This window comes from Leptodactylus fuscus, chromosome 9 (assembly GCF_031893055.1).
Source record: "Leptodactylus fuscus isolate aLepFus1 chromosome 9, aLepFus1.hap2, whole genome shotgun sequence".
NCBI lineage: Eukaryota > Metazoa > Chordata > Amphibia > Anura > Leptodactylidae > Leptodactylus > Leptodactylus fuscus.
In genome coordinates, this window is record NC_134273.1 from 60,367,467 (window position 1) to 60,383,038 (window position 15,572).

At 40.6% G+C, this 15,572-nt stretch overlaps 1 protein-coding gene across 6 annotated transcripts in view; it reads left to right on the plus strand.

The window, feature by feature from the left end:
- The first annotated feature begins 872 nt into the window (after positions 1-872).
- Positions 873-15,572, plus strand: part of COL11A1 (collagen type XI alpha 1 chain) — a 161,157-nt gene continuing 146,457 nt past the window's right edge. For all 6 annotated transcript variants that reach the window (XM_075286277.1, XM_075286279.1, XM_075286274.1 and 3 more), the window contains exon 1: positions 873-1,215. In XM_075286277.1, coding sequence (XP_075142378.1) covers positions 1,089-1,215 — 127 coding nt within the window. In that variant the 5' untranslated portion in view covers positions 873-1,088. The remainder of the gene's footprint in view (positions 1,216-15,572) is intronic.

Genomic DNA, 15,572 nt, shown 5'->3' on the forward strand with positions numbered 1-15,572 from the left:
TGCCATCCAGCAGTATGCTAGTATTCTGTCAATGTCACCTATAGGGCTATCGATGTCCCTGCATTATATCAGAATTCCCATAATCAATGTATCTTAAGCAATTGCTGGAATAATCTAAAGGTAAAACTTTATAAGCAGCACATCTACTATATTACATGCCCAATATCATCACAAAACATAATTCACACACATACAGTTTTTATGCTATTTTACTACAGTTTTTGCTGCAGTTTTTTCCAGGATCCACAAGTTGGGAAGGCTTGTATCTATCTTGTATCCATTCATGTGTTTGGCTCAAAGTTGCCAGTGTGTAACACTATATTATGTCTATGATCATTACACATATATAAAGTTGGTGTCACTTTGTTGCAATTCACATTATAGTCTGTGCAGAAAGCTTCAGGTGCAGGGATGAAATCTACAGCTAAGTAGTAGATAAAGTGTATGGTGTTGCAGGTAACAGAGAAATATCTGTCCAAGAGCTGCACAAGTAACAGCCAGAAAGTTGTATCCTCTGCAGAACAAGGAGTAATCCCAGGAGTTAACCCTTAGAGCATCAGTGCAGGCACAGGTTAGCAGCAGGACTGAGCCTGGAAGGAGCTGTCACCCTCTTCTATACTCCCTTCTGTTCTCAGCCCACTGAACAAATATAGTTGGAGCCCTCTATTTTGGGAGGGTGGGAGATGGGGCCGGACCAACCTGGAGAGTCCTGTCTTTGGGGAGGGTCTTTGAATTTTGGAAGCTGCATACTATTTGCTAGCAGAGGAAGGCTGGAGAATGTTAGGAGACCCAGCAGAGGGGTCTTAGCCCAGCCCTCTGACGGTGGGACTTTAGGAGGAGAGAGAGAGGTTTGCATTTTGATTAAAGCCCTCGTACCTTCTTCAGTCTGCAGGCAGGGGACTGGGGAGGAACACATCTCAGCTGGGCAAAGGAGAAGAAAAGCCACCCCAAGCCCCCCTCCCCCTGTCAGACTTTTGGGTTTCTTCCTCCTTATGGCTGTGTAGTGATCACCTCCGGGACTTTTGGAAGGAGTTGGTGCTGTAGATTGAATCCTGAGATTCTTTATCATCTGGGAGGGCTCCCAGTATATGGAGTTGGAGATGGAGAGGTGGAACACAAGGTGGAAAACGAAAAGGAGGTTGTGGGATTCATCCCTTAGCTCCCTAATTCTCATCACTTTGACTTTCCTTTTCCAAGCTGCAGAGGTCAGAGGAGGTAAGAGAAAAACAAACAAAAAAAAAACTAGGGGACAGATGGGTCCCCCTTCACATCCCCATCTAAACCCAGGAAATATCAGAGACCTGGACAGAAAGTTCTAAGCCTTATGAGGATAATCGTCTACTCCAAGAGTCCATCACACCATGCCTGAGTGCATTCACTTTGATGCTGTGCTGAGTTCTTCATGTAGTCTTCATTCATTTGATGGGAAGGTGGGGAGGGGGCTCCTCCAGTACTCGTGTACAGATCAGGGAGGGGGACACAGGTGACAGGTCTAAGCAGTTAGGAAGAAACATTTCAGCATCAGGTACTTAGCTCTGTACAATGGAGGTCTATGAGGATGCTGGACGGTCCTCCTGTCTGAGGGGATCTTATCTTGTCTTGGGAGGTGGGAGATAAAGGTGATGGTGGTCCGTTAGGTGTCTATGGACAGGGCTAGAAGGGTGGATTTTTTTTCTCTCTCTGCAATGATCCCTCTGTGCTAGGAATTCCTCCCCCCAGGGGATGTCACATTCAGACACGTCTATGAGAGGGGTGGGACCAGACACATAGACCCCCCCCCACCTTCACAGTGCTAACCAAGGCTAGGAGATTATTCAATGCAAAGAATTCTCCTATAGAGTCCATCAGTCACTTAGGAGACATTGATATATATATATATATATATATATATATATATATATATATATATAATTTTTTTTAAAAAAATTATTATTTTATAGGTATATTTCTTAAAGGATCCCTGGGTACCTGAACATCCTCTTAGTGAAACTATTTAGCATCATGATAATTGTCCTACTAGTCCTCTTAGTAAAGTGATACTCCTTGGACTTATAGAGACAACCTAGCAAGAGTATCTAAGTTACATGCAATTTATCAGCCTCTAGCTATTGTGGAACTACAAGTACAATGATACCCTTCTGGCTGTGATGGATCTCCTATACTATTACAAGACTTGTTGTACTTTGCTGGTACTTGATGTTGTAGTTGCACATGTAAATGTAGTATAATGTGCAACTCCCTTTCCAGCAACCAAGGTATAGTGAATTAACCTCTATTGGGGATAGCTGATAGGTACATAGGTACAGGCTAATATATATATCTGACCATATATATATATTCTGAAGCTAGTTAATGCATTTAGTAATTATAGTAAGTATGTTACATATATATATATATATATATATATATATATATATATATATATATATATTTCCAATGCTTACTCGCCAAATTGATTGTGGTAAATTGTGTGACTATGTGAAAAGATGTGACGTTTGTCTGAAGCCACCAATTGTGTTCAAAGACAAATTCCATATATAGTCTATATTTGTATATTTGTAATATATAGCCATATGTCTATGCTATTTAAAGTATAGAATGACACTTCCATACTGCTATGATGTGAAGTATTCAGTGACTCGTCCATAAATCCTATATCATGTATAGGCAGCCTAACACAACTTTTCTGGTCCGATAGGGGTGAAAGTTAAGCTGTAGATCAGGCTGTACTTCTATATTGTGCTATTTACCTTGACCAGAGTTATCATCTTTAATAGTAACTGTACAGTGTAACCTACAGACAGGAGGACATGTTGCATTTAGTGGTGAGATTCTTTTAGGTATAAGTGGTATGTACTACAAGAGACCTACAGTAGCTGGTATAATAGGTGTACTGTGTTCAAGGCTCCTATATGGTAGTTGTGGCAATGTTTGTCTTGTATGAAAGGTTGTGCACACAGTACAGTAGTGTGCAGGCTGCCTCCATTCTGCCCCCTTCTGGTCTCTCACATTCATCCAGCTCCGGCAAAGGTGAACTGAGGATTCTTTATACTGAGGAAAGGAAATAAAATCCTCTCATATGATTCATGAGTAGGATAGATTAGCAATGTGACAAGGTCCCTGTACTGTGAATACACCCCCATCGACTGCCTATATTAACTATATAGGGATTCGCTTATAAAGTCAATACGCCAATGATTTTCTTTTCTTAGGCCATTCTTATAGATCTGTAATATGAATTTTTTAATAGTATATGTAGTAGCAGGGCTGAGTTTGTAATTTGGTGTAACATACTAGGATACAATCAGGGGTAGAGAACCTACCCCTCTGTTACATCTGTAGTTGTATTTATTTGCAGGCCATTGTTTATCATAGAATCTGTTGGTCTGTTACATTGTATCATACATTCTAATCACACCATTTATGTCAATTGTAGAAGGCATAACCATTCTAAAGCAATTACCCTAGGACATGTCTAGTCAATATATATATCTGATACTATATATATCCAGAAGAAAGTACCCTACATAGTTTAAGAAGCTGTGGGTATCTATAATTCAACTGTCAGGCTTTCCTCGGGTTCCTAGACACAGACTATGTAATGCATGATTTCCTTTGTCTGTTACTTTTAGGAATGTTCAGTGGTTTGCAGAGCAGATAATTGTATGGTCTGAATTAGTAGGACAGAGAAGATTGTAAAGAGTCTGGAATATAGACTTCACATCCCTGTCATTAAAGTAGTTTCCTACAGAAATTGCCACTTGCACACAGGTCTTAACAAAAAGATGTCCAATTACATTTATTTCCTAAGTCAGGGTCAATACTTCTGCCCTGCATTTTATGGTATTATTCACACTAGGAATCAGATCTAGAGTCTTAACTCTTTAATGTCCATAAAGGCCCCAACCCATAGGTGACAGGCCCTAAACCGATATCAAATGTGAATATTATATAATGTTGCTGGAACTTGGTGCAAATACAAAAGACATATCTTTTGAGCTAGCCAAATTAAAAGTAAATCCCAATGTAAAACGCTATACCCAGGAAGCTGTGTAACTCTATCCTGCAAATGTTATAAAGAGTTACTTATAGTAAGGCCCCTTAGGATCCCAGACATGTGGAGACAAGAAGCTAATAACACTTAAAATGTCACATAGCTACAAAGAAGAAAGTCAAAAATCCAGATGTAGCAGAGCTCAATTTGTCATTTCACTCTGTAGTCTGTATAAGAGCAATGGGATGATGTATTATTAATATCTATCTATGTAGTATTAATATTTGTCATCCACAACTAGCTATATATTAGTGAGTCTGTGCTACAAAGGACACATAAGAGATCGATCATCTTTTTACTATTTGTATAGACCCCGCACACTACATAGAATTCACACAATACGACCCTTGTATTTCACTTTTTGCTAGTGATGTGCTTTTACTCTGTCAGATAAGTAGAGTCTCAATGAGTCGACTTATTCTAGTGGAATGTCATTGTTTATACATCTAAAAAGGTTCCACATTTTGCAACCATTGTTCCTGACTTGCTATATGTGTTCCAGATTTGTCATCTGTATAAAAGGGCAAAGTTTATAGAAACTCCAACTCCAAGTCTCTGTCCAGTTTTTGAGTATTATTCCAAGCTGACACTAGACCCTTTAACAGTAAGGGGATTAAATAGGGTTTTGTACTCCGGCCAGTGTTTTACTTTCAGCAGTAAAAAATAACATAGAAATGTTAAAAATGCACCCATGCAAAAAAAAAAAAGAGCGCACAATTGACACTTTGTTTGGGGGTATGAATCAAGCAAGGCTCAAGCAAAATGATTAAATAAACTTGAGTGGGATGGGGAAAGGTTGGTCGCTGGAAAGCAGGAATTGAGTTGAGTCCCAGGGATCAGCAGGTGAAATGGTTGGAGGAGCAGACACTCAGGGTTTGCTTAAAAAAACAGCAGGAACAGGGCCTGGCTTTCTCCTCAGCTTGTCTCCCCTTTCATGGCCGAGGGGCGTGTTTAAGTCTTCTTGCACCTCTGACTTGTAGCTGACACTGAAATATGAGTGCTATGTGGATTTTTTAGAATGTCCCTTTGAGCTGAATTCTCTGTAAGATCCATTGATTCACTGCTAGAGATAAAGCATTCCTCATTTGTCCTACAAGGGCCTCTATTTCTAGGCTGTTTGCTGAAAATGGAGACTTCTAAGGTAGCATGTGTGATTTAAGGGCCTTGCACGGTGATGAGAAATATCTGATAGTCTTGTAGCCTTGGCCAGACATTTCTCATTAGTTTGCAGTGTGTCTAACATGTGGCCAGCTGGCCGTCAGACTGAGACCCCCAGGATGAAGTCAGCTCCCTCTCGCCCTACAAACGTGCCATTGCCAAAGATAGAGCCATTAGATGGAGCACATGTTTGGTATAAATCAAGAAACTTTCATTCATTCAGGGACTTCTTTGAGATCCTATTAGTTTTGTTGGAAGCTTCTTCTAGCGGTAATCACTACGGCTGGCTTGGCACCCGATAGCTCTGATAAGAAGAATGACGTCCGCCATCTTCTGCGCTAATACTCTCATAACCTGTAGAATTAGGAATGAAAGGGAAGGCTGTCCAAGTGTGTCATGGGGTGGACTATATATAATGTACTTTATTTGCCAAATCCTATTCAAATGATGTCATATAAAAGAATCTGGCAGCCTCAATAACACAGCTGCACACTGGGCCAAGTCGGATCATTGGGCGCAGGAGTTGACAACTCTATATGTGCTGTATTAGGTTTTTTTTTTTGAAAATTCGAGTCTATGACTAAACAGTCACTTAATGATATTGTACCTTAGAAGCAATGCTTAATATAGATGTATAGTTATGTAGTAGATAGATGATAGATAGATAGATAGATAGATAGATAGATAGATAGATAGGGCAAAGATACAGTGTAAATTCATCACCATTATGGGAGCTATACGGTATATGTGTCAGTTTTTATGACAGTACCGCACTCGCCTGCTAACACATGCTCCCATCCAGTTACTTGGTGGTTGCATTCTAAAATTGCAAGCCCTGTGACCCATGAAACAGAAGAGGTAAAGTAAACACATGTGGTCTAAGTCTGTCCCAAGTGAAAGAGCCAACAGACTGCTGCTAAGACAAGGGAGGTGTAAAAGTCTTTTTTTAGGAGATTTAGGATCACACTTTAGGCAGCTAACTCAAGAAACACATGGATGGAGAATGCTGTTATTGTTCTACATTGACTGTCACCCAGCAAGAAGCTAGATGTGCATCTTCAATAGTCATACAGGCAATGTCCAAAGCATGGCAGGAGTTATCTAATGAAAATTGATGTGTATATCTATTCTATAGCTTCCCTGAAATGATTTGACTGTATCTTTAGACTGATGTATGAGTTATAGGACCATTGTAGTATAAGTGACTCCCAGGCCATGATATACAGCAATTCCCCTTCACCCCCTCTGGATGCTATTCACGGTGGTGGTGCGGTGATGGTCATACCATCTGCCTTGGAGGTGGATGTGGTTTACACCCCCCAGTTTGTCATATGAGAAGCTTTTATACATTCAAGGTTAATCAAAACCAGCAAAGACGATCCACATTCTTTACCAATAAACAGGAGGTTGGATAAAATGGGATCTATTAGATATATTAGTCCATACTTCATATACTAGTGAAGTATATCAATATCTAAAATATTAAAGGAGGGAATGTGGTATTTGATGGAAACAATGATCTACCATACAAAATGTCCTATTGATGTAACGTCTAGTCTGGTGCATTTGGATCTTTGCACAAGAAATTTCAGTTCTAGATATATGGCCATGTAATGTCCTGGTAGGCCTCAAGGCTTATTCAGTTACTGTTGCATTAAAGCGATTCTCTGGTTGCCAGACCAATTTTGGTGCTGATGTCCTATGCCCAGTATAAGATCAGTGCCAGTCTTGCACCAGTCAGCCTTTCCAAGCTGTTGATCGATGTGGGGTTCAGGCATTGGACCCCTACCAAACTGATACTGGTGACCTATCTTTCTTCTTCTAGTGAACACAAAGGATAAACATAATAAAATTCAACTTGTCCATGTGTTCTTCCTCTGACGTCATCTGTCACAGAAGGTCCATACTGTAAGTCAGTTGTTCCTGCCAAAACAGAAGCTTCGGGCAACTTTTTTCTTATGTGTATTGGGACCCTGAGTTCCTTGAAAGGAGTTTTCTTATCGTTGACTTTTATGTGATGTTCTTTAGAAAATGGAGAAAACACATCAATGTATACTGGAGTCTATTCAGTGCATATTTTTAGCACAGAGGTGGTCATTCATGTAATAGTAGACTTCCATAACTTTCATTCACTACTGGTGACATATAGCCATGCACGAGGGCTAGAACACTTATATGGGGCCTATTCTTAATGATAGGATAAGACGACCCTTATGATATACCATAACCAAAATTTCTTCTAAACCACTTGTACACTGCTGTCGGGGTGGTTAGTGGTAGAGCTCAAAAAACTTTTGGGGGTCAAGGAACGCTTTCTCTGCTGAGAAAAGCTTTTAATCTATATGAAAATGAGTTGTTCAGTACCCCCGGGTGTGGCCCCTTCTGCTGGAGAACCCCCTTTTACCTAAGGTCAGAGCACAAGGGGACCTTTCAGTCCTTTTGTTAGAGGGCAGAGATGCGTGGCGAACACATGCGACAAAAAGTTCTCGGGTCATGTCCTGGATGAACCAACAGCTCATTTGCATCCAGTCTGTGTGACTTGTTAATTATATTTCTTGGATGTAAGATTTCACTTTTACACAAGAAAGGAAATTTCATTATGTCACCAAATGTCCTTACAACACTATATAAGTGGTGTAGAAGCGATCTCTGTGCTAGACTACCTTTCAGGACATGACATAAAAGCCATTCATAAAGTGGCTGGGAAATATGTAATCCATAATTACCGTAAAGAATAGAGCGTGTTTGAGTTGTCACAATTCATTACACATGATGCAGATGCTGTAGATGTCATCTCATAGTTACTGTATTGTGTATTCATTAGTGTAATTTCGTAAATGACGGTGTAAGAAAATAGTAAGGTTGGTCGGCAAGAAGGTAAATTATATACTCACTCAGACAGGAGCGTAAACCTTTGATGTGTGTGGCATGCTTATGTTACGAGAAGAAGCATTGACCAGATGTGCCGCTCTACAATATGGTCCACCTCAATGGAATCAGTGATGGTGGAAGAATACTCTCCCAAAACATCTGCTTAATAGACAGCCATGTTTTTTTTTTAAATTCACTAGACCATATTTAATGAACTTGACTTTACTTTAAACAAAAGAAAACTGAGAAGATTTATCATTGCTAGTAAAAGACAGTCACGGTTGGAAACACCACGACTAGAGATGAGCGAGTACTGTTCGGATCAGCCGATCCGAACAGCACGCTCGCATAGAAATGAATGGACGTAGCCGGCACGCGGGGGGTTAAGCGGCCGGCCGCCGTCAAAGCGGAAGTACCAGGTGCATCCATTCATTTCTATGGAGCGTGCTGTTCGGATCGGCTGATCCAAACAGTACTCACTCATCTCTAACCACGACCTGCCAGATGTCATAAGTAGAGGAGGACCAGGACCATCAGCTCAAGTCTCAGCCAAAACTGAGACTATCAGGGCCTAAAATCCCATACCAGAGAATTTGATGAACATGGAAACAGCAAAAGTGAAGCCGTAACTTTAGAAAGAATAGTATCACCATAAGGGTAAAGAAGGTTGACCAACACTCAAAGGTTTGTAACGTGCAAGAAAAGAATGATGGTCAAGAGGCACTTCACTTTATCGAAACTGTAAGACCATACAGGTTACATGTCCAGTGAAAGCTGTTCAGGTACTTGAAAAGGCTGAAGAATGGAATTGAAGGAAAGGGCTTTTTTTTTCCAGAAGGTAATCCTTTAGGCCCCACAATGAATATTTTTGTGCTTCCATTTTTGGCCTTTGGCACAGTAGTTGGTGCACCACAGAATTTGGTCACCCTCACTAAGAATTTCTTGCAAAAGAGGGTAGGAATAGCAGTGATACTTTCTGTCTCCCTGACAAAGTCTTTTTCATGAAGAATAAAGGAATACAGAAAATACTCAGAAGAGGCCAGGATGTTTTTAGAAAGCTTGCAGTTTAATAGTAAAAATAATAGAGAAAAGGAATTTTTGTAGATGACAAAACTCCAGTAGAAGAAAATGGTGCACCTAGACACCAGGCCTAAAATTTAAGTTACCTAGTAGGATGTTTTTCCAAGCGGTCCCTCTCCTCAAAAACAGATAAACATTAATCTTGTGCTCGCCACCAGGAAAACAGTATTCAGGACTCAATAAATAAATAATCGGAACCGCCACAGACAGACAGAGGTAGGCTGTGGGTATTATTTAGTCCATGCCCGTGATACACAATGGCTACTGCTGGCATATGCTTTGACTTTAATGGGAGCTCAGATACAGTACTAACACCTGACCACTATATAGGGACCACAGCTAACTGCTGCCTGCTCCATGCTGAGTACACAATGAGCACCAGAAGTGGCTTTGAACAGCTGATCTGTGCGGGAACTGGCCCAACACTCATCAAATATTTATGGCTGATCCTAAGAATAGGCCATAAAAAAATTCTTATCCAACCGCTTTGAGGTGTTAATATACTTACTGGTTAATATGCTGTGTTAGGGCAAATGGATGTCTTGTAAGAGTATCCAAGCTCGGGACCTTCCTCCATTAGTGGGTTGAAAGTCTGTTAGTAATGGGAAGAGTAACTGCTTAGTACAACTAGGTGATTCATTGAATGGAACCAATGCAGTACATGGCCACTACTTTGGTGGAGATATAGTGCTTCCTAGGGATATCTGCAGATAGGCGTGGGGACTTGGCTATCTGTGTCTACCCTGGCTATTTTCTATTTTACAGCTCCTGGTCTGTTTCCTCTAATATATTAATACAGGCTGCCATGTATGATGTCTGTACTCTGATGATGAGTTTCTTTTACTACGTATGTATTATACCTTCATTCTCCATATCTACAGTGCAGACTACTCTTACTATTGTATTGTTGGAATTTTAATGGATGACGTAGATGTTGTGATAATGATTAAACCTGAGTTTAGATGTATCAAATGCATTGTCACCGTGCCAAATTACATAAGGTAGATGGTAATAGATAAAGTAGTACATGTAGATAAACATGGTAAACATAGAAAACTATAAGAAGTCTATGCAAAGCTAAGCAGGCAGTGCCAAGAATCTTCTACTATGCGACTTGTAGGACCAGAATATGGAGGGCTACATACTATACCCTGCTAAAAATGATATTGTGGTGTATCATTAACTGGGCTCTCAACAATCAATACTTTCATCATAATACCCCTCCAAAAATCCATGATTTGTGAATTGACCCTTTATATACCAGGTCTTCAAGAAGATTTCCAGTTTGCCGTTTTACACAAAATGACTGAGGAAGTCAATGATTAGGAATCGATGTTCCTAGAAACCTTCGTTCCCCATCATTGCTGACTCAGGATGATGATCGTTGTTGTATGAGGCCAATCCTTCATCCTTATAGTCTGCATTAGTGTGTGTCTTCACTCATAAAGATTCATTCACCTGACAAATGAAGGTTTGCTTGTTTGTTGTGTGCTCATTTGGATCTTAAGGGTACTATTACATATCTATGTTTTTACTTATATTAAAGCGGTGTGTTTTTAATTTTTGATCATTATAAGTTGTTTTCATTGGAATAGAACAGTATATGCCTTAAGGAGTATAAAATATGCTGTGTATTAGTACACTCATGGTTTGCTTTAGGTCCGTGATGGTGAACCTATGGCACTCCTGCCAGAGGTGGCACTCAAAGCCCTTTCTTTGGGCACCCATCTGTGGAACAGATTATACTGTGTGGGGGTCACTGAGCAGCAGATTATACTGTTTGGGGGCCATTGTAGAGCAGATTATACTGTGTGTGGGTCACTGTGCAGCAGATTATACTGTGTGGAGGCCACTGTGCAGCAGATTATACTGTGTGGGGGTCACTGTGCAGCAGATTATACTGTGTGGGGGCCACTGTGCAGCAGATTATACTGTGTGGGGGTCACTGTGCAGCAGATTATACTGTGTGGGGGCCACTGTGCAGCAGATTATACTGTGTGGGGGCCACTGTGCAGCAGATTATACTGTGTGGGGGCCATTGTGGAGCTGATTATACTGTGTGTGGGTCACTGTGCAGCAGATGATACTGTGTGGAGGCCACTGTGCAGCAGATTATACTGTGTGTGTGCCATTGTGGAGCTGATTATACTGTGTGGGGGTCACTGTGAAGCAGTTTTGACAGTGTGGGGGTCACAGTGGAGCAGAAAGCTCTATAAAGCCCCATTCACATGATCATATTTTGCAGGTCCGTAAATGTCTGCAATTGTGGATCCACACATTATTAAGGTTAAATTCCCATGTTGGCCCTTTGTGATAAATTAGTGGGTTTTAGGTTGCAGTTTGGGCACTCAGGCTCTAAATGGTTCGCCATCACTGGTCTAGGATGTGAGCATATGATGTCAATAACTTTGGTGTAAATCTGTCTGACATTTTCCTATAGTATAGGTGAAATTTATCAGCATGGAATCTAGGTAATAAATTTACGGTGATGTTAGTAATGTCATTGGGGGGTGAAAACTTTTGATAAAAAGGAACATGTTACTTATGATAAACTACCATGATAAACAGAATACGACAAAGTCAGAACATGTGAGCTCAGACGTGGTGACTTTTTTTCTTTTAAAAAATTCCTGGAATAGTCATAGCTAAAAGCCATTAAATACCGCAAAGGCACCTAGCTAGTGAGTCCTTCAGATAGACAGTAGCTGGCAATGTGGTCCGGTATGATAGACAATGACAATTAGACCAATAAGACCACTGCTCCTTGTGAAATAGTTGCTGTAGCCTTCTGTGATGAAGGATGTCTTCTGGACAATGTTAAAAAAATAGATTCTTCAAATTCATTGTGCATATAAATCACAGATAAAGACCCTGCAATAAGATCTACATATGGGAGACACTTTATGCTTCCACTTAATGTGCACATTTCTGCTCCATCTGTCAAGTACAATTTATTAAGACATGTGGCATGTTAGAGCAATGTATTGTGTCTTGAAAGTATCTATCTTATTTCCCTTCCAGGCATAGTACTCACTAATAAAAAAAAGAGGATCTGGTCCGACTATGCTCCATAGCAAAGGAAATTCATAGAATATGGACTATAGATAAACATATTTCTTGAAAATTAGAGATGTTTAGTCTTGTTGGACATCTGCAGCACCTATGCTATTTATTAAGCTATTAAGTTCCTTAAAGAATGTGCATGTTTTATAGGATAGATGAGATAGTTCGACACTTTCTAACAGTTTATTTAATTACTTGTTTATATAGGTGTATAACAGAGTTACATGATAGAAGGGACCCCCACCAGTCTTGAGAGGTAGGGGGGGCCCTGTGTCCCCCATTTAAAAGAAGTGGAATGTGACATTGTCTATGAGACTTTTGAAGGTAGCTGAGTCCAGTACCCTGTTGCTCTATTCAGATTGGGGACATGGATCCCCATTTTCATGATTGGTGGGAATCAACCATTGAGACCCCAACTGATCCCATAGGCAGATGGGGGAGAGATCTGCCAACCAAGGATATGGTTGTGTGCTCCCTTGGAAGAGTAAAGTACTTGATCAACACGAGGAGTAACAACAAATGGTTCATTGAAATAAGATGACGCGTTTCGGGGTAACGGTGTCAAACAGAGAGCATCACCCCTTTTTCAGATCTTTGTAATTTCCAACTCAGTGTTATGTACTTGAGTGTTATGGTACACAACACTGAGTCGAAAATTACAAAGATCTGAAGAAGGGGTGGTGCTCTCTGTTTGACACTGTTACCGCGAAACGTGTCAACTTATTTCAACCTCATGTTGACCGAATACTTACTTTACCAAGGGAGCGCGCAACCGGTCCTTGGTTGGGAGATCTCTCCCCCATCCGACTATGTATTTTGCGCAACATGTTGAGTCATCTATCGGTAGATTCTGCCCATCCAACTCAGATATCTAAAGGCATACAAGTGCGTAACAAACAGACTTATCAGTTGTAGAGTTATTGTCTAGACTCTGCTGAACACCTAAGTTCCTGAAGAAGTGCGGCCACTCTTGGTTGTCATAACCTTTTTGTGCATAAATGTGTACTAATATCCATGTGGATAGACAATAACTTGCAATCAATGGAAAACCCCATTTAGTCTTGTAGTTTTGTTAAGTGTAGAGAGTTCACATTGTTTTCACACTTAATATGCATCTACTATAGTGGTAGACCATACTGTATATCAGCTATTGACACTTGGAAATAAAGAGGTCCAACATGCCTGTATTTATTCACTTTCCATCTGACTGGCAAAAGTCTGTGCAGTTCTCAACTCCTTAGCGGACCTGCATTGTTAGTGGCGGATAGGACTAGGGATCATGTAATAGAATGGGCAAGCAGATGGAAGCAAACACTAGGCATTTTGGTGAGACAACAATCTGGGCCAATTTTAATCTTTAAAATCCCCAGCAAGATCAAGCAGGAAGCTTCTTTTTTCAGCCACCTGCTTTGGTCTTTGACAACCATTGAATACAATGATAGGTAGATTCGGTATGGAACTTTGGATTCCGTTTCAAAATCAAGTCCGAATTGCTCCAAGTGAACTCACCCTAAGGCTGAGCCTCCACGTTGCGTAAACTCAGCTTTTTTTGTTGCAGATTTTGTTGAGCCAAAGTCATAAGATTGATTGATGGATTGAGCAGAAGGGAGATTTATAAGAACTTTTTATAGAGTTCCTATTCCTTTTACAGCCATTCTTGGCTTTGGCTCCACAAAAAAGCAACAAAATCTGCAACAAAAAAAGCTGCGTTTCTGCAATGTGGGGCCGTAGCCTAAAGACGCATCCACATACTCTGGCTCATGTGGCTGAATTCTCTCACTCATGGCCGAAATCTAACATATTTCCTTCAAAATTGCGCCATCATCGGCCAACACAGGTGGGAGGGATTTCACAATGTGGGGGCACCTTTAGGGTGCAGTCACACGGAGTAAACGCGCCGCGCAATGTGGCGCGTTTACGGCGCGTGTACGCCGCATTTTTTTACGGTGCACGATTACGCCGCGTTAATGCCGCGCAATGTGGCGCGTTTACTCCGTGTGAATGCACCCTTAGGAAGTTAAATCATAAGCGATATCCTGATCTAATATCAAAACTTATCCCTCTTCAAACAAGAGTGATTCTGGTAATATATGTCAGCCAGTGGCAGATTCCTTGCCACTTTCTTGTAGTCACCACCCACAGAATACTGACTATTTTCTGCTGACTGCTCACAAAACTTTAAGTTTTCAGAAGTAAGCTGTTCTCACAATCCAGTGATCACTGGGGGGGAAAGGGGTCATTTTTGGAAAGCAAATGCTTGCATAATTATAATATAACTGGCCTCTATTGCAATAAATAGGTGACCGTGCAAAACGTGCCGACACTGGGTCATCCAAAATTGAAGCCTAAAAGCGTACCTACTTTATGACCCATTTCCCCTAGGGTTTTGTTGTCATGAGATAACACCTTTATAGGATTATTAATGTAATGTCTTGTTTTTGTAAAAGTTTTTAGGTAGTAGTGTTTTGTTGGTCTTACTTTATGATGGAAAACATCAATAAGAGCCATTCGACTATAACTGGAAACTGATTCCCTTCAACGGTTGTATAAGTAAAGATGATGAGGAATTCAGCTGTCGGAATCGTGCATGGTTTTCAGCTTCTGTGATATTTTTTGGGACGGGTTACAGAACTTCATGGAAAGAAAAAACAATATTCTTCTGTACATGCAGTCCTCTTTACTATGCCACACTTGATACAGTCCAAACTTTACTGTACAAAGGCTTGGCAGAGGATAAAGAGATGCATTCTGCTTCTTGAACTCCCGTGGCTTGTCCAGCATATCAAATTCTTCCCAGCGGGAACCTGCAGTGTCCTTCCTTACAGCATTGAGGACAGCTCTGCATCAACGGACACAGAGAGGGAGAGACAAAGAGGTTGTAAAGAAGAACATTTGTTATTCTGGCAAATAAATAAGAGCAGCACAAGAATAAGGTTTTACAACGGTAATAGAAGGTTACAATTGCAGGCTAAACTGGGCGAAGCTCCACGTCTTAACTGTTTTGGTCCCAGAATTGCCATATTGCAAATAACATATCTCCAGGTATTATTTTTATTATACAGTACTAGGTGATGGGAAAATCCAATAGAGGGTCGTGACACTGGAACATTTCTCCCTGACCCATATAAACTTTTAACCATTTATATTGCCTGGTTCTATACAGACTTGACCTTAAATGTAGATTGTACATTACCAAAAGTAATTCTAATAGTATGTGCATACCGTGTGCAAAGAGGTCCACACCTTGTGACTGGTAGGAGCTAAATAGGGCATATGGATCGTTATTATCAGATCTTACATTGTCCCTAGAAAGAAGGGCATGTAGAAGCTATACGAGGAAGTAGAG